At 47.5% G+C, this 19,790-nt stretch overlaps 1 protein-coding gene across 8 annotated transcripts in view; it reads left to right on the forward strand.

Annotated features, from left to right (window-relative positions):
* MGRN1 (mahogunin ring finger 1) overlaps positions 1 to 19,790 on the forward strand; it is a 51,065-nt gene that overhangs the window by 8,206 nt on the left and 23,069 nt on the right. For all 8 annotated transcript variants that reach the window (XM_038150898.1, XM_038150901.1, XM_038150896.1 and 5 more), the window contains exons 3-5: positions 1,728 to 1,816; positions 8,727 to 8,873; positions 18,367 to 18,484. In XM_038150898.1, coding sequence (XP_038006826.1) covers positions 1,728 to 1,816; positions 8,727 to 8,873; positions 18,367 to 18,484 — 354 coding nt within the window. The remainder of the gene's footprint in view (positions 1 to 1,727; positions 1,817 to 8,726; positions 8,874 to 18,366; positions 18,485 to 19,790) is intronic.

Below are 19,790 nucleotides of genomic sequence, written 5' to 3' on the forward strand. Positions count from 1 at the left end.
GGAACATAAATGTAATTTTTGGGCCCACAGATGTCTGTGAGCCTGAAAAGCTACTTGCTCAAGTGATTGGCTTGTTCTTGAAAAGGGAATAATGTTGTTTTGAGGGAAAGACAGGAATTTTGTGGAAAGTGTTATGTTTTGAATTTCTCTTGCATCTCAGAACTGCTTAAAAAGAACCAAAAGGTAACAGAGTAGGAGCCATTTGGAGATGTTTTCTGAGTGCTGGAGAGGAAAGGGAAGAGCTGCTTGCTTTGTTCACTATTTTCCTAGTTATTTCTGCAGCTTCCTAACATGAAAATGAGAACTAGAAGTCATTGTTGTAGTTTAATTAATTATTTAATTTAATTACCTGCACGTCTCATCAGAAAAGCTGTGACCATTAATTAATTCATGTTTGTAGTGCTTGGTGGCAGTTTGGGATCACCCTGGTTTTACAGCAGAGGGAAGCTGAGGCAAGTTGGAATTGGAACAGTTCCAAACACGTTCTGCTTTCTGGGTTTCTCCATTGGTCATTTTAGAACCACACTCAGTTCACAGGATGGACAAGGAGGAATCTGGAAAGTCTTTGTTTAAGCAGGAAGTGCAGTTGGGCAACACAATTAGGCAGGAGGGACTTGAGCTGGAGCTCTGTGGTTGTATCAGGGCTGGGCAGGCCTGGGGGTGCTCACCACATCCCCTGTGCCACGTCTGCACGCAGGGCCCTCCCTGCAGGGGCTGAGCTGGCAGAGTTAAATCACCTGCATGTCTCAGCCTGGCTTTCCTTGCTGACATCCCAGCGCTGGGTTTCATCATTTCTCCGGAGGGGAGTGGGTGAGAGGCCATTAACACCGTGGGACATTTGCCAAGTAGGTTTAAGAGAAGGAGGCTGTTGTGGAATATAGTTTGCCTATGTAAAGGTAAAGCCCTTTGGCAGCTCTGATTAATCTTCAAGGAAAAAGAAAAAAACACTCAAGCACTGAGCAGCAACACTATTTTCTGGACATGGGCCCAGTTCTTGCTTTGGAGTAAGCGAGGCCTTGCCTCATTTCTAAGGAAATGTGTTGGTGGTCCCTGGTGCCCAGCAGGCAGGTCTGCAGCTGTACAGGTTGTGATCACCACAATAAGCAGTTTCCTTTGCATTTCTCACTGGAGATCCTGTGCCCACTAAGGAGAATTACAGTCTGAAGCATTATTGTCCCTATTTAAAGGACAATCTGTGAGAGAAGATTTCTCGACTGTAGAATAGAATGAGGCCCCCTATCCCTGTCTCTTTTCTTTTCCAGAACATTTGCCCTATTGTTTCAGAATAAAAAGAGTTTCCCCCAGTAATCCAGGGTTTCAGCATGCTGATTAGCAGTCAGATCACTGCTTGCATGCTGCAATACACATGAAAGAGCTGCATTTCTTCTGCTCAAGCTGGAGGTGGATTCTTTAGTGGAAATAAAAGCTTGGGAGAGCAAGGCTTTCCTGACTGAGAATTCAGGGTGGAGAGAAAGACCTTGTGAAAATGCCCTTTCTTGAAGTGTGCATTTCCAATATGGGCTGTTGCTGGGCCAGGGCAGGATTTTCACCCTGAAACATGCTTGATTTATCAGTAAATAAAATTTGCTATTGCTATTCCTCGTGGCTGCTGTACTGAGTACCCTGAAAGCTACGTGCTTCTTGATTTGGGTAAATTGCATGCTAGGTAACATGCTGCTACCCTTTATAGTGTAATAACAGAAGAATGACTTGCCTCTTTGTTCCAGTTTCCCTATATAACTCCAGCTCCACATGAGCCAGTGAAGACACTGAGGAGTTTGGTGAACATCCGCAAGGACTCTCTCCGACTTGTGAGGTACTGCCATTACCTGAACCTTTCCTTTTACTCAGCCCAGGGATCTGTCAGCCACAGCCAAACTGGATTGGTAAGCTTTTGGAGAATGGCTGATATCCAGATCCTTGTTGCTAGATATGTCCAGAGGTTTCTGTGTTCTCTTTTGAGGTTTCAAGTGGTTTATATGCTCCTTATCCAAACAATCTGTGTTTCCAAACAGGACCAGTGATGTGTCTGTTTCTGCAGGACAGACTGGAGTGGTAAACAAAACCATGAAATCATTAGCACGAGCGGAAGATATTAGTCAGGTCAATAAACTTTACAGACAGATTCCTTCCTGCATTCCTGTGCAAGGAGAAGCCAGAAGGGAGCTGATTCTGGTGCGAGTCACGGGCCAAGAAGACTGATGGGTCTTGAGTGAAACTTCCTCAGGTTTCTCCTGCTGCCAGGATGAAGTTTGGTCCTAGTGTTATGCATTTGTTTAGATGGCTTGTGTCCCATGCATGGGGGAAGGACAGTCATGGGGATGGTAGCTCTCACTGCTCCACGCTGAGAGCTGAACTAGCAGAGCTGGATTAAAGCACTGGCTCACACTCAGACCTGCAGCTGTCCCCTTTCCAACAGATGGCCGAGGTACAGGGCCCAGCATTCAGTGCTTTGTTTGGGTCTGAGCACTGGGCAGATGTCCAGGCAGAGCCTTTCCCAACCATCCTGGCTGGAGTCGCTGTGGATTCTGCGTCTGGGGCTGGAGCGCTGGCAGGGCTCCAGCTGCAGCTCCCAGCCAAGGTGGCTCTGAGAGCGTGGTGTAATGTAACATGAGCGCTTGGAGTCATGACCAAAAACCCTCAGTTTGTTTTTATGTGAAAACAGATGTGGGTTTTTTTGTTTTGTTTTGTTTTCTTTTAAATGAGCAGAACCTGTGGTTTCAAAGCCGATGGAGCTTCCAAATAAGTGACCGTCGGTAAACTGCTCTGGAAGCTCTTTGGTTTTTCAGCATAAGGGTGAAGTACTTCTCTAGGAAAAAAGAGAAGGAACATAAGCCAAATGGGAAGTGGCTTTTTTCCCTGGGAGAGGCCTGGCTGTGAATGGAGCAGTTGGTGTGGTTTAGTACATATAGTTCTGTCATTCTGCTTTCTGTGGTCACACATCCCATTTCTCCTAGCAGAGTTGCAGCTCTGGACTATTTGGAATGCTATTTGGAATGTAGTGTCCATGCACGTTGACAGTATCTGGGTTTTCATCCCTCTAATTCCTGGTACTAGCAGTTCTTTTTCTGCCTCGTGAGCTCTCTCAGGCTCTTGTGCTGCTGCACACAGGCTCAGTGCTGACGACAACACTGCCAACATGACTCTATCGAATTTTGCACTGATGTAGACCCAAAATGAGGTTTTAATTGGCAGTCCCCAAGGGTACATTCTGTCTTGTGCTCTTCTACTCTTCTGGCCCAGAGGCTTTGTCTTCCTCCCTCTGTGCATGTAAAGGACACTTTGTGCCCTCTCCAGCCTGTCTTATTCACAACCAGTGGTTGAGGTTTGCACGTTCTTTCCAGAGCTGCTCAATTTACCACATCCTCCGCCAAATATAGTGTTACTGAGCCAGATGTCCAGGTGTAAAGTTCTAACTGTATGTTCTGATGGTAACATCCCCCATAAGCTTTTTGGTAGAATTCCAGACTGGTTTGGGTTGGAAGGGACCTTCCAAAGCTCATCTCGTTCCACCCACTGTCCCATGGGCAGGGACACCTTCCACTATCCCAGGCTGCTCCATGCCCTGTCCAGCCTGACCTTGGACACTTTAGAGATCCAGGGGCAGTCACAGCTTCTCGGGGCACCCTGTGCCTCACCACCCTCACAGGGAAGAATTCCTTCCCAATATCCCATCTAACCCTGCCCTCTGGCAGTGAGAAGCCATTGTTCCTTGTCCTGTTACTCCAGGCCCCTGTTGAAAGTCCCTCTCCAGTTCTCCTTGAGCCGCTTTAGGCACTGGAAGGGTTCTGAGTTCTCCCTGGAACCTTCTCTTCTCCAGGCTGAAGAATATCAACTCTCTCAGCTTGTCCTCACAGGAGAGATGCCATGGAGGGATAGAGGGAAATGTCCACTCTGGCCTTCTTGCCCACCTCTGACCAGACAAAATTCTGAGCTTTGCCAGATCCTGAATTTTTACAGGATACACAATAAACCTGTGGATATTGGTGTTGAAGTTCTGAGTCTTCAATGTCACGTGTGAGTGTTTGATCTCTGGCGGGAGGAGACTGAACCTCAGAGCAGGGTAGCAGGAATTTTGCTGTTAACCACTACACTAACAGAGAAAGACTTCCTTCTAATTTTCTTGTGTCCCACATTTAGCCTTGGATTGGAAGCTTTGTTTTGGAGCTCCAGTACCTGTTGTGCTGGTACTGGCTGTTCCTTCTGAAAGCACTTCCAGCTGCAGGAGGAAGACCAGCTCAGGAGACAGTGTCTCTTGTTGCACCCTGGGGCAGCTTCTCTGCTTCAGCGTCTGGGCTTTGGATAGCATCATGGAACAAAAGCATTGAAGGAATCAGCAGCTGTGGTGGTTTGGGAGTGTGTCTGAAGCATCAGGAGGATCATGGAGAATAGTCATGGAGTGTTTTGGATAAGAGGTAAGAGTGTTTTTGAGAGAGATGGATGGTGGGGGCTGAGGGGAGACAGGTGAGTTGCAGGGAGTGAGAGAAAGGAAATCCCTTCTCATCCCTCTGCAGCACAGGGGTGCTCACCTTGGTCTTTGGATCTATTCATCCTGTGCTGGAGGTGGTGAGGGGCTGGGACTGCCTGCTCTGGAGCCTGGATGGTGTTAAACTGGACAGATTGTGCAGAAACCCCAAATAGGAGAAGCCCTGTGTTTGGTGATGCTCTCCCCTATGGAAGTCAGTGCTGACAGAGGTGTCACTAATTCTGCTCTCATTTATTGCCTGCTCAAACACTGGCTAAATGCCGATCTCACAGCACTCAGTCAAGGGATACTTAACATTTATCCTGCATGTCTGCTGTGTTGGTCAGACTTTTGAATCTCCTCAACGGATGGAATTGGGTTCAGCTCAACCTAGTTCTATAAAATTGTCATGGCTGCTGTTAATTATCTTTTTATCTTTTAATTCTTTAACAGACAATAAAAAGGTCCAGCCTTTCCATTGTTTTATCCAGGAGTGATGTCAGACCAGGTGGCATCAGCTCTCTTGGTCATCCTGCTTTGCCTTTTGCATCAAAACGTTGGACCAGCCATTTGTTCTCAAAGGTGGTCAGTCTCTTTCCTCTGTACCTGTGATTGTGAAGGCTCTGTGCTGCACCTCTGTGCATGACCCAAAGGCACACCTAGCAAAGTCACTGGTTCCCAGATCTGTGCATGCATCTGTGACCAGCCCACATGGACACTGTCTGTAGGTCTTGGCTAAATGGGCACTGTAAAATTCAAGTGCAGGTGGAGACAGACGAGCTCTTCAAGCAGCTGAACCACTCCTGAACCACGTCCTTGTCTGCCACGTCCCCTTCAAAGAAAGAGGAATGCAAAATGTTTATATTTGTCTTGATTCTTCCCTGATGTTACATCCCACCATTTCTGCACCTTAAGATGGCACATGAGATGTCTCTGCCTCTCAAAGTATGCACCAAAGTAGTCTTTGCTTATTTCTCAAGCCAGCTACCATCTGTGCAGTCTTTTCTCACCTGAACTCTTTGCTCTGTGGCAGATCATAGAATCCCAGACTGGTTTGGGTTGGAAGGGGCCTCAAAGCTCATCTCCTTCCACCCCTGCCATGGGCAGGGACAGCTTCCGCTCTCCCAGGGTGCTCCAAGCCCTGTCCAACCTGGCCTTGGACACTTCCAGGGATCCAGGGGCAGCCACAGCTTCTCTGGGCACCCTGTGCCAGGGCCTCAGCACCCTCACTGGGAAGAATTTCCTCCTCATGTCTAATCTAACCTTGCCTTCTGTCAGTGTGAAGCCATTCCCCTTTGTCTTGTCACTCCAGGCCCTTGTAAATGGTATCTCTGCATCTTTCTGTACTGTTCAGGTACTGGAAGGTTGTGAATGATTTTCTGCCTCCAGCAGCAGAGATGTTACAGCAGGAGGGCACAGCCTTGCTGTGACTGTCACCTTTTAGGCACTTGGACCTTGCCCTCTGCTCCAGTGGTGCTGTTCCAGGCAGGCAAGGCTCAGCCTCTCCTCCCTGCATCCTTCAGAAACCTTCCCTCCAGGCACTGCAGTGGCCCCTCAGTGGTTTCCCAGGGCAACAGATCTAGTGTAGCTTTAACCCCTTATCTCCTTGGAAGGATGGAAGCACATTCTGAGTGCTGGCAGAGAGGTGCAGGGTGAGGTTGGGAGCAGGAGGGTGATCTGGGGTGCTTTTTGTGACTTCTCTAAAAAGACAAAGCAGGCAGTGGTTGTGCCAAGGATGTGTTTGTGTGTGAGTTGCCCCAGGCCCAGGTGTCCCCACTGTCACAGGTATCCCCGTCTGTGCTGTAGCTCTCATATGTGCTGAGCATCTCTATTTAATACCTACCTGTGCATGAGGTGAGTCTGAAAGACTCTCTGCCTGCAAGAGGTGCTGGTTCTCCCACCCTGCTGCTTCTGGAAGAAGTGACAAGTCTGTCATAGCCTGGATCCTTCGTTTCCAGCCTCTGATCCATGGAGTGCAGCACAGCAAGAGGTGACTTGTGCTGCTGCTCTCTTGGACACACACAACACCTGTGAGTGGATTGTTGCCATCTGTGTTCTTGGGTCAGTCCAGCACAAAATGTTGATGGTTCCTGTGTTCCTTAGGCAAATCAGCCCTTCTGCCCAGTGTTTCTTCTTTACAGGCCTCAAGTGCCATGATTTTCAGTTTGAGTGCAACTAGCTTGTGTGAAAATAGCATCTTGCTCTGTACTGTATATTGTGTCCAGGTTTCTGCAGCTGTTAACACTCCAGTTCTTGGGATTTGGTTTTTTTTTATACTGGCATGTTGGGTGTTTTTAGTTTGATTTGCTGCTCTGACCTAGGTGAACCTCTGCTTCTCCAAGCCCTTCAGACAGGAATGCGGGTGTGTGCCATTAGTTAGGGGTTACATTAGTACAAGTACATGTGTTGGTTATTTGATTATATTGCTCTTAAATTTTATTTTGCACCTTCTGTATTAAATTACTGAAACTGAACCTTTCATTCTTGTTCAGTGTGGCGTTTAATAAAATTCAGGCTGGAACCTTCTTAATTAGGCAGCAGTTGTTATATGTCAGTGAACTTGGTAAATAAGGATTCCCTTGACAATTTTAGATTGAATTATAGAGGTATGTCTGACCCATTTCTGGGTATTTTTTGACAGTACAGTGTATTCATCAAGGCTGTTTAGTGAGGGGAGAGGCTGATACTGTGAAGACAGAGGATGCCAAGCTTTTCCTGAATAGTTCAGCTGCTTGGCTGTCACCCAGCCATCATAGCAATGAAGGTATTACTGATAAACAAGTGAGGCTGGAGCCGGGTGACAAGTCAGTGTTGTTACACCTCTCAAAGGCAGCCTTGCTGCCCTCGCTATTCCCACACAGTGCCTGAGCTCACAGTGGTACCTGTGGTCATGGCGTTTGAATTTATGGAGAATCTGCTGCTGTCTTGCCAGTGAATCACATCCGTTTGTCTGTCACTTTGCTCTTTGAGGCAGGGAGAGCTTGGACAGCTCAGGACACTGAGGGCAGAGCTCAGCAGGGGTTGCAGCCCCTCCTGAGGGGCAGCTCTGATCTCTGCTCCCTGGGACAGGGACAGGGAATGGCTGGAGCTGGGCCAGGGCAGGGCCAGGCTGGATTTTGGGAAAGGTTCTTCCCCCAGAGGGTGCTGGCACTGCCCAGGCTCCCCAGGGAATGGGCACAGCCAGAGGCTGCCAGAGCTCCAGGAGAGCTTGGGCAATGCTCAGGCACAGGGTGGGATTGTTGGGGTGTCTGTGCAGGGCCAGAGATGATCCCTGGGGGTGCCTTCCCACTCAGGATATTCCATCATTCTGTAATTTTCTTGTGTTTTGTTGTGTTGGCTGCTTGTTCCAAGATCTGCTGGTTTCCCTGGCCACTCCAGGCACTCTGTAAGTCCCCCTGGCCCATGGCCATTGCTCACTGCCCCAGAGCTGGCCTCAGACTTCTTCTTCAATGGATTTGTGCTTCTTCCTGCAGTAGGGCAAAGGAGTAACCCTGGCAGTGGTGATCACACACAGTGGGATCCAGCTATGCAGGAGCCTTTAGCCAAACTAGGGCTCACTTTTACATTAATTGAAATAACTCCTAAGCTCATTCTGTTGGTTATCATGTGTCTGTTTGCATTTGGATGTGGTTTTTTTAATTTTTGTTCATACAATAAGTGCATGTGAGCTCCAGTCCCTCACAGCACCAGAGGTTTAGTTGATCATTTGTACATTTAAAGGTCTTTGAAGTTCTTATATCTGGATGCTTTTTAAGCTAAATATCATCTTCTGTGTCATCCTGGACGTACCTTTTGTTGAGCTTCAGGAGTTCTTTGTGTTACAGAAACCTTGGGGTTTTTGCCTGTCTCGCATGATTTCATTGCAGAGTTAAAATAATTACACTTTAGATTTCTCAAGTCCATGCAGGATTTCTTTAGCCCAAATACTGACCCTAATGTGAAGATTTAAAAGGAAGGAGAGTGTTTCTTCTCAGCATTTGACATTCAGGATCCCCCTTTCTTGTCTCATTCTGTGCCCTGACACTGTAGGGCTGGATGAGATCCCTCAATGCCATCGTTAGTTCACCTCAATAACTTCAGTCACATCTTGGACGAACCTTCCTCAGGGAAGAAGAATGGAAATCTGGGAAGCTCAAGGTAGAAGCCCAGGCTGCTTTGCCTGCCTGACAGACTAAGGCTGGAGTACTCTTGTCTCTATTTCCAGAGTGATCTTGTTGATATCTCTAAAGATGTGTTCTAATGCTGTGGCATTGCCTTTCAGGTATAAAGATGATGTTGACAGCCCTACTGAGGAGAATGGGAAGCAGAAGGTCCTGTACAGCCTGGAGTTCACCTTTGATGCAGATGCCCGTGTTGCCATCACAATCTACTGCCAGGCTACAGAGGAGTTTGTTGGTGGCATGGCCGTGTAAGTCCTGGGCTGGTGGGCACGTGGAGGGGCACAGGAGCTGGCATGATGAGCTGTCAAACATCTCATTAATCACCCCTGAGGCAGGGCTGCCACACATGGTAGAGTGGGAAATCTCTTTTTTTTTTTCTGATACCTTTGAATATTACTTTCAATTCCCTCACATAGCCAATATCTTCTCTTGCTCCCTTTTGGTTTAAAGGTGTAGGGAGACAATTCTGTGTGCAACAAAGGAGAGGAACTCACAGCTGTGTGTTTTGTCAATGACGTGTTCTGTGAAATTAAAAACCCACCACCCTTCCCTTCAATTACTACCTATTTTTTCCCTAGATCACCCAATTCAGTGCCTTTCTGTGTTCCCTGTGACAGGAGCATCTGGGCCACCAAAGTAAAGTTCAGTCTAACATTAACAGAGCGAGTCTGTGGCATTGAGGCCCACCCAAAGCCCATTTTGGGATAAATGCCCAGCTCAACACTGGCTGTTGGGAGATGGGAGAGGATTTACTTCCTGAAGCCCTGTCTGTATGTTTCCTGGCATGTATACATTAGTCTTTGCTTAGCTGTGGAAAGAATGACCAAAATGTCATCTGTGCGAACCTTCTCATATCCTGATAGTACATCCCTCCAGAATTGATAACCTTTTTATCTAAATCAGCACATTTAAACCATTCCAGTCAACACTGTATCCCACAAGACTACGAAAACTTTCTATGTTCAGAGCAAAGGTGGCTGGAATGTGCTCTGCCTGGTGTGAGCTGGGTACACGTGAGCTGCTGCTATGGTATGGTGCACTTCCAATGGCCGTGGGACAAAGAATTCCTTTGGCTCCAAGGGTAAAGGAAGATTCAGGCTGCAGAAGCTCTTGGTTTCCTCTAGTAGAGGCTTTTGGCTGACCAGAGTGCTGATGGCTTCTGCAGTGATGCTCTGGAGCTGGGGCTAAACTTTGCCTTGGTTGAAGGGACCTGCAGAGGCTTCAGCAGGGAGAAATATCTATGGCAAACCATAACAAGGCTTATTTGTTTTATATAAAGTATAAACATCCCACTAATGATCGATGAATAGTGTATTTTTAGGAATGAGAGTAGCTCAATTCTCCAATCCAGATATGCATTCCTTCAAACTGGAGGATATCCTGATCCAGAATTTATGTTTAGGCCCCTTTCCCTTCTTCTATTGAAGCCTATGGCTGCCTGTATTTTGGGGAGGTAATAAATTAGCTCCTTTTTAAAGTGCTTGAAAATTATCTCTCAACAAACTCTGAATACACTTTCTGTTTAAATCCAGCTTTTCCAGAGCAGAGCTGAATGCAGCTTTAGAAATCTTAAAAAAGTTTCCATGTTCTGTCTCTTAGGTCCTTAGGTTTCCTGTGAATTTAGTGCTAGTGAAGGTGTTGGAATGGCAGCCTTGGAGATTGAAGTCCTCTTTCCCTACCACAGGTACAACTTGGAGAGGTGGCCAGTGTCCCTGGTGCTGCCCTGCAGTGTTCCTTGGTTTTTGACCTAAGAAGGAAACCATCCATGGGCTGATGGGGAGAACTGAGGGCCTCTATGGCCAGGGTGGATGTTTTTACATTGCTAGACTTAAGCCATGGCTTAAATCAGTAAGGCTTAGTTTAAATCATTGATTTTAATCTTGTTTTCCCCTGTTGGTTTACCCTGAAGGAGAATTTCATTGTCACTGGTCGGTAGCAATGAAACATCTGCATCTGCAGCACAGTGAGGTTCATATCAAACCTTGTACTATATTTTTATGCCACAGTCTGTAAACATCCATGTAGTTTAAAATCTATTTAAAATCCATGTATTTGAAATATATTTTTCAGACTCCTACCTTTTCATTTTATTACAAAATGGCAATAACCCAAAGTTATTCTAAAAAGAAACATTTAATTTTTTTTTTCAACCCATGTTTTGAACCAGGCTGTGTTGGGCTGGAATTGCACCTGAGTGACCCAAGAGCAGCAGTGTTTGTTCTTGTTGGTTAAACTGCTCATGTTGGACTCTTAAGAGACTCTCCTGTCAAGTTGTGCCTCGAAGAATAATTGCTTAATAGAATTGTTTTAGTTACCAAATATAACCAACTCTTTCTGCTCAGAGAGTGTTTTCAGTCCTCTGTAACTAGTAGCTCTCCTCTTGGCTGGTTGGTTGGAGGAAGAAAACACAGGTTTTGGTTCACTTAAGAACACTTTTTTTCTGAAATTTAGTGCCATTCACTGAGCCACTGTCGCCAGTGCTGTTATCTGTCCTTTAAAACTTGGGCAGCAAACATGAAATACCCAATATTAAATTGGCTTTTAAATTAAATTTGAACAATTCCTAGGTAGAGTTTCTAAACATGAACAGAGCTGTTGACTTTGAATAATTTTTTTTAAAATGTGAATTATTTTAATCCACCCTGTCCATGGTTCAGTGAGAGAGGGATCTCTGTTAGATGGCAGAGCTGAAGCTTGTGTTCCTGAACCCTCTGCATGAAACCAGGATCAGCAGTGATTTCCCCACTAATGAAAAATTAGCCAGTGGTTGTCTGCTGTCCTGCTGGGGTGGCAGCAGTCCTAGTGCACTAAACCTTCTAAAAGGTCAAAGCACCCACATTCCGCTCTTGCTTCCACTTGTGGCCTTTCATTGAATAAATCATACTTTCATTCTCCATAATACAGGAGTGATGAACTGCCTGTGTCTGCTCTGGGGTGCTTGAACAATAAATGTTATGTAAATGTGGGTGCAGGGGCTGCACCAAAAGCCAGGGAACTTTTTGGAAGGCATGATCCTGATTTCGTGCAGATGTGTAGGGGGGAAGTCAGATACAAATATAGACTTTATGAGCTGCTTTAATTCAACCCAGGCTATTTTTCCATGTGGAAGTGGCTCCTGAAGCACGTCTTGGGGCCAGTGCAGCTGCCCAAGTAGGCATCTCTGCTTCTCTGGATTTGCTGGCTGCTAGTAAAAACCTTTTGAAGCTCTGATTTCAGCTTTGCAAAGCAATTCTGTAAGGGCAATGCTGTAATTACTTTGATTTATTCTTTTCAAATTCTAGTGGAAAAAAAAAAATCTGGGCTGCATTCTTAGAGCTCTGAGTGGAGCAGTGCATTTCAGTGCACTAACAGGAATGCAGCTTTCTCTGCCTGGGCTGGTGGATTTTCCTTTTCCTCAATCTCTTTTGGTGCTAACAGCTGCATTCATGGAACAAGCATGTGCAAAAGCTGTCCTGTGTATAAATTCAACACTTCTTCTGTTGCGCTTGATTGGGATGAAGATGCTCTTGAAAACAAAAACCCTTTTTTTCTTTTTTTTTTCCACTCTCCTAAATCAATGCTGAATCTTAAAATGGGAGAAACTTTCTGGCCCCCTGTGAAAAGCAGGAATTTTCTCCCAGCTCTCAGCCTGCAGCATGGCTCCTTAGAAATGCTAAACAAGTTATTCCTGCTTCCCTGCTGGAACAGCCACTGATCCTGATAGTATCAGCACTCCTGCAAAACTCCTGCCAGCAACGTGGTTGTGGTCATGCAGTTTGGGGTGAGAGGACGGAGGGGAGGGGAGGGAAGGGAAGGTGGCTCTCCCTGAGCAGTGGCTTTGCTTTTTGTGGAGCCTCTGCTCACCTGAGAGCCACAGCGCTGTGTCTTGGGCCTGGCTTTGGGATTAGCTGGTTTCCATGACCAAGGGGAAGCCTTTTTGCAAGCCAAGGAGCTTCCTCCTGGAGTTATTTGGGCTCCATTTAAATGCTGGTGGCTTTGTCAGTCCTGTCCTAACCTGTCTCAAAGTATGTTCAGAGACTTTCCCAGGTAGTTGTGCTGGGAGATACACTCAGCTGCAGTATTTCCTAGCCAGGATCCTGGGAACACACAGCTGCCAACAGCTGCCTGCCTCTTGTCCTGAACTGTTGAACTCACAGGGAGCTGTGTCATCACTTTTGTGGGACCACAGATGACCAGCAAGGTGTGGTGAAGGTGATGGTGATTATAAAGGTGTGTTCACCTCTGCAGCCCCATGCCCAGGGGAAGGTACCTTGCACTTTTTTAATCCTAGTGCAGATATGTGTAGAAGCCTTTTGGGTGAAACAGAAATTAGTTTAAATCTGGAGAGGACTGCTCCTCTCACCTTTGAAATGCCTTTTGCTTGGTTACTTTGTGGCGAGATCAGTTCTCAGAGGATGAGCTAGTGCATCACCCCAAGGGTAACAGATCTACTCATGTCCAAGTCTCTTTGGTGGCAAGGAATTAGCACTGACCTGCCTCTGAACAGCTCAAGACCCTCCCCACCCAGTATCTTCAATTTTATTTCTTTTTCTGGCTGTGACCATTTTCTCTAGTTTTGGAAATCAGGAGAAACATGGAGGTGTGTGGGCTGTGCCTCAACTACTCGCTCGTGGTTGCCCACTAGAAATAATGTAATTTCTCTCCAGGTTAAGGAGAGGGTACTCTGCATTGCATTTCCATTGTGGGGCTGGCAGAGAACTGTTAAAAGACCCCCAGTGATAGCCTGCCTTCTCCTGCAGTAACTGGTTCATGTGTTTGTACCTTAGATACCCTTGGTTTGGGAGACAAGTGTGTTTTTGGAGCAGGCTGCAGGGATATTTGTATTCTCTTTTTGTGAGTGCATCCCTGTCTTGTCTGGCAGAATCCTGGATGTGCACACCATTAGCCTGCTCCTGGGAGGCCCCTGGGACTGTTCCAGCTGTAGGTGTCCTGCTGACTAGCAGGAAGGATTGTGCAGTTCAAACATGACAGTAGTGGTTCTTTCCTCAGGGGAAGAAGTCAAACCAAGCCTGGAGCTGGAAGCACTTAAAAGAGCCAGTTCTGAAGGCATGAGCAATCCAGGCAGATCAGGAACTCATGATAAATATGACGTGAGAGCTTTGAGTCTTGCAGCCCGTTCTTATGAAAAAGGTCTTCTTTTTTGGACAGAAAAGATTCTCTCCCATATCCCAGTGCTGTTGCCAAGTTCTATTTTCTCAATATAAAGAGAAAACAAAATGAAAATAGGTCAGTCTAGCTCTGCAATCCTTGCCCTTTCCGGGGCTGTGCTGTTTGTGTTGCTGATGTGCAAATGGATTTATTAAAAAAATAAAACCCATTTCCTCGTTTGTTTTGCAATGCCCACTGCACTCATCCCAAACCTCCTCCCACGGTTTCCTGAGCTGATGGGGGACATGACCCTGCAATGATTCTCTACTCTCCCTGGTGTGGAAGTTGGAGGAGTTGGGTCCCAAAATGAAATCCAACGGGTGGCTCAGCACACGGCTGTTTTCATTCAAGCTTGCATAGGAGACAGAGGCACTCAGATATTCCTTTGGTTATTTAATAGCCTCTGTCTGTTCAGGGCTTTTGAAAGGTGCTCTTGCTGCTTTTGGCTTTGGTGATTAATAAGAATTCTTTGTTCAGAGGTTTCGTCTGTGTGAAGAAATCAGAGGCGAGTGCTGGGTTTTGCTAGGAACAAGCCTTTATGGCTTTGATCCAGGCACACACCAGTCCCCTAGGGGACACTGGAGTGTGCAGAGTTCACAAGCTGGAGAGCCAAATCCTGTAGATTGCAGCAAGCAGACAAACCCTCTGTCTGTCTTAAGAGTTGTGGTCTTTGTGCCTCTCTGTGTAGCTGTTGTGTGAGCTTTGAAGCCTGGCTGGAGCTGGGAGCGTGGTGCTCCCACAGCTGGAGACAGAGCTTTGCAGGGTCTGAGGGGGAATGTGGGCACTGGGGTTTCAGCTGCATGGGGAGGGGGTTGTCTTTGCCTAGCTTGGAGTGGAAACTCAGTCCTGAAGGAAGCAGGAGGGGAGGAGAAGACTCTCAGAGATTGCGAGTGCAATGCCATAGCACCTGGTTAACCTCCAAGCTCGTTGTGGGAGCCTCTGTGGGGTGGATCTTGTCTGATTCTGACTGAGACCCAGGGCCATGGCCTTCCTGTAATTTGGTAGTGTTTCTATTATCAGTTAAAGTCACTTAGAGTTGAAACATTCATTCAGCTTCCCTCTTCCCCAAAAGCTGACCTGTGGGATCCTGCCTCAAAATGAGCAGGGAATGAGCAGGTGGGAGAGAGAGGAGGTGAGGATTCTTGTTCCACATCACCTCCTGTCCCCTTTGAACACCAGCAGAGCTTGACTGACTCCTTCCTCATCACCTGTAAGAGAACATGGAGCCTGCCAGGCAGACACAGCCTGTGGCAGAATTGTTTCCTGAGTACCCTCTGGAGCTCTCCTGGTCCTTGGTTAACTACAGATTGCCATGAAACACGTTTAGCTGCTGCTAAAGAAAGAGAACTCTTGTTTTGTCTACAGGCTCTTCGAAGCACAGATTCTCTCAGCCATTTCTAGTCAAAAGTGTTACCGAGGGGCAACATCGCTCCATGCATCCTGCTTTTCCTGAGGAATGGGGTCTGGACAGTGTTCTGTTTAAGTCAGGCAGCCTGGCAAGGATCCTTGTGTGGCACTTCTCAGTCAGGGGTCCCAGTGGGAGCAAGAACAGGAACTGCCCTTTGACTGCCCAAGACAGCCCCAGTGCCAGGCACAGCTGAGTGGGAGCACGGCAGAGGAGAAATCTGCAGGAGCTGGGACTGGTGCCCTGCTGAGAACTTCCCCAGGCACAGACCAGGGGTGAGGGAGAGGGGAAACACCCCGGTGAGCATGTAGCAACCAAAGTTTAATTCTGCTTAGCCAAACTCTAACATGGCACTTTTGACTAGGGAGCTGCTTAAGGTCTGCAGGTGCCGCAGACTGAGTTTCTCCATACAGGCAATGGCTGCTTCTCAGCTGACAGAGGAAGAGTGAGACTGGGGAATAATTTTAGTTTGTATCAGTTCTCTCAGAAATCACTGGGATATAGTCACAGGGCCTCTCATCTGCTGGTTCTCTGATACCCAACTGGCTTTGGAGGGTTTGACACGAGGGAAGGAGTCAGTGCAGAGTGTAGTTTGCCTTTTGTCAGTAAAGGTGTGTCACGGAGCTCACAGGAGGAGATGGGCTGCATGAACCCTGAGGATGGAGCTGGGGGCTGCTGCTGCAGCCAGCAGGGGGGTACCTCAGGCTGCTTGCAATTCTTGTGCTGTCAGGGGTACCTGGGCAAACAAACAGGTTTAAAATAATGTGACCAAAGATTTCTGTGTGCTCCTGACCTTATAGGACAGACCCTCCTCACTTCTCCACTGTCCTGAGCTGCCGGTGGTCACAAGGTGGTTTTGTCCTCCTCTGGATGGAGGCCTGGCCCAGTGCAGGTTGAGCAACAGCAGCCCAAACATTCAGCTTTCATACTTCCTGCAGAGAGAGGCAGTATGTTGCTTCTCTGCTGTGCTTTATTCTTTGATACATGCTCTCTGTAACACATCTGCACAGCTCTTCCCTGCTGTTGCTTGCTGTGAGCCCCCAGCAGCACAGGCAGGGAATAGATGACTGTGAATACAGCAAATGCCAACCAGAGGGGCAGGGGATGGCTAGAGGCCCCTTAGACCCTGATGTGCAGGATATCTGCTTTGAAACAGCTTGTCAAGTTTCCCTCCTGTGTAGCACAGGGAGTGTTGTCTTGTGCAGAGAACCTTTGCATCCCCCTGGAAGGATGATCCATGTCTGTGAGGCAGTCAGGGGCCATCAGACTTGCAGGGAATTCATCTGCCCTGGCTGCTGGCTGGAGGTGTTCAGACTTATCTGGGTGTTCAGATCAAGCCTGATGTGTTTTGGCAGTGGGGGCCAGGCAGTCACACAGTCTGAGGCATAGAGCTCACTTGGGGAAGCCTCCTTAATAATTTTGTCCTACTCTTCAGCTCAGAAAATCTATGTGCCTGGTTTATTTCTTTCCCCAGGGACGTGAGAGCAGCGAATCAATGTGAGTATTATTCTGCCCTGTCCTCCTTGGAAGAGTGTTATTTATTTTTCTGTTGCAGCCTAGTTTGGGTTTCTGATGCTGTAAATGCAGGTCCTCCAGCATTCCTGGCACTCAGCAGCATCATGTTTACACCCCTTTCCCACCTCCACTCTCTCCTCTGCACTTTATTTCCAGTAAGTTCCTGACTTGCTGTCACCTTAGATAAGTCACTCTTCCATCTCCTGCTCTCCCAGCTGTGGAGGGAGAATTGTGCCTCTCTGCAGAGCTGGGAAGCTTTGAGAGTACCACAAAAGGAGCTAGATACAGCTTGCTCTATTCATTGTGCTTGACAACTCAGTAAATAAAACTTCACTCAATTGCTCGCTCTGTAATTCACATATAAAAGACCTGTCACTCTGATCTCCCCCACACCATGCTTGAAATGCAAAGGATGGAGTGAGACCTTCTAGTAAAGCAGCACAATTTCAGCACAGTACAGAATGGGCTCTGAGGGTATTGTCATAAATAACTTCATGCACCTGCCTTGGCAGGAAAGCAGAGTGCACATGGTGAACCTGCCCTTTGTCATGACCTTCCAGCATTTAACATGGATCTTGTGACACTTGACCTTCTGGATCCTCAGAGGGTGCAGGAACTGTTGTAGCTTTCCAGAGGAAGGCAGAGGATTTTCTTGTGGTGCTGGAGCCTGTCTTGTCACTGTGCTGAGGGAGGATGTTGCTGCAGTGTCTCTTGGGCAGGGGATCTCTCACCTTCTCTCCAGTTTGTCAGTGTGCTCTGAGCACGCAGTTGGTACTTTGACAAGAAAGGCTTTGGTGGTAAAGACAGCTTCAGCTGTTCCCACCCTGCTTTGGGGTTCACTGCCTCCTCTCCTGTGCCAGAACTAGGAGAGGCTGTGCACATCCAGCTCAAGACATGACCCTCCAGAAAGGGGGAGTGGGCAGGGAAATGTCTCCTGGGGAGGACAGCACCAGCTGGGCTCAGGGTGCAGAAGATGGTGGATGGCAGCTGTGGTCCCATTCCAGATGTTTATCCAGATGTTTGTGGGAACAAATGTCTGTCGTGCTGGTCTTTCAGTGACAAGCTTTGAGACAGTGGAAGAATTGTGACTCTTCTCTGGGTGGTTGGCGTGGAGGATGGTTGATGTCTCTCAGGTGGTGTTGGTAGCCCTGCAGCACCCCTGGGGAAGCACAGGAGGGATTGAGGAGTGGATTGATAGGCTGAGCAGGGTGGTGCAAGCCAAGCAGCGTTTCCCACTGTGGAGCTGTCCCACGGAGGCACGGGAGAGCTTTCAGCACCGTGCTGGCTTGTCTGTTCCCAGTGTTAGGTCGCAGCTCGTTCTTCCTGGGTTTCCTGCAGAAATCACAACTGTGCTGGGCTTAAAGCTAGGCCATGGATTTAGGGAGCAGGCCTTTGCCAAGCTGCTGCACCCCCTGTACTCCAGCACCCAGGCAGGTCAGTATGGACACAATCAGACCTTGCCTGTCTGCGCTGCTTTCTCTTTCCTGTGCTCACCTTCTTGCTTTGACCTTTCCCTCCCCTCTTTGTGTCCCCACTGAATGGCTGCCAGCCCCTGCCAGCTCTGCCCTTAGAGCTGCCACTTGTGATTCCTGAAAGGCCGACGGGCGGGAGTGAGCGAGCCGGGCAGGGAGCAGTCGTTGGTCACAGCGAGTTTTCTTTTCCCCTTCCCTCAGATACAGCACAAAGAATCCCTCTCTGCAGTCTGAGACAGTTCACTACAAGAGAGGGGTAAGCCAGCAATTCTCCCTGCCTTCCTTCAAGATTGATTTCTCAGAGTGGAAGGACGATGAGGTAAGTGTCTTCTCAGTGTCCTCTTCTTTCCACACCGTGTTGTCCCTGAAGCACTGGTCTCTGTTTAGTGCTGTGAAGTTATGGCTGGAAGACCCTTTCTCCCAGCTCCTCCAGTGTGTTTTGTGGGTACTGCCCTGGGAGGAGCAGTATGGGAACTTGGCAGACAGATGAGGCCAGCTGGGAGGAAATCCAGAGAAGTGACTTTTGATATCAGTGATCAGCTGGTTTAGAGGGAGGCTGCAGAGATTGCCACTGGTGCTTTTCCTGGAAAACCTGCTTTCCTTGGCCTTCCCCTCCCTGTCAGCCAAAGAGCTTGTGGGAACAAATGTCTGTCGTGATCTCTGTTTGCATGAGTTTTATTTGTAAGATTATGGGGTTTTTTGGGTGGTCCTCTAGAACAGTGAGGTGCATGCAATAAAATTCATTGGGGTGTGGCAAGGACTTCAGAACTACGTGTATATAACCAAGAGAAGATAAACACACATTTCTTGGGAATATGTGCTCAAAACATGTTCCTGGTGGGATGAATAGTCAGAACAGTGTGGAGACCACTGCTCTGGAAGAGCCCTGTTCTGTTAAAGGGCCACATCCTGCACTATTACCTGTAGCAGTAGTGTTGTGAAGAGATATTCTCCTTCTGGGGCAGATTTACCCTAGTGCATCAATGCTGAATAAGGGAATGTTTTCCTCTTCTTAATTTAACCCATAACTGCAAACAGACCAGGGCTTGGTTTTAATTAAGGTTTGTGGCTTTTCTGCATACCAAGATTTGTGGAGTCCTGTTAATTTTGGTGTCTTTGTTATCTGCAAAATTCCACCATGAGCAGTAAGCCTCTCGTTTCTGAGCCTTAAAACTTTCACCCAAAGGCTTCCCCTGCACATGGCATAGGGAAGGAAAGCCTTGGTCTTTCCCCTGCTCTGTGCAGAATTGTAAGAGATTTCAAAGGCAGAGTAGTTGTTCTGTAGCTACTGCTAATATATTTGTTCCTGTGGACCCCTCTCCCAGGAAAGGCACACTGAGAATGGTGTTCATCTCCTGACCCAAGCCTGTGCAAGTGTATTGTGTTTGTGAACCTTGGTAGATAATTCTACCTATTAAAAAAATAATAAAAAGAAGGGGGGAAAAGGAAAAGAAAAAAAAGTAATCTTTCATGTATTTGAAAGATTGAATAGCTATTGTCCTGAAGTTACAGTTACAACTATAATCAGTCCCGTGCCTTAATAAACGCTGTGGTGGTTACCAAGAGCCTGTGGAGTCTGGTCTCCTGATGTCTTGGCTTCTCTGCCAATAGATGATTTCACAAGT

The sequence above is a fragment of the Motacilla alba genome, chromosome 14, assembly GCF_015832195.1.
Source record: "Motacilla alba alba isolate MOTALB_02 chromosome 14, Motacilla_alba_V1.0_pri, whole genome shotgun sequence".
NCBI lineage: Eukaryota > Metazoa > Chordata > Aves > Passeriformes > Motacillidae > Motacilla > Motacilla alba.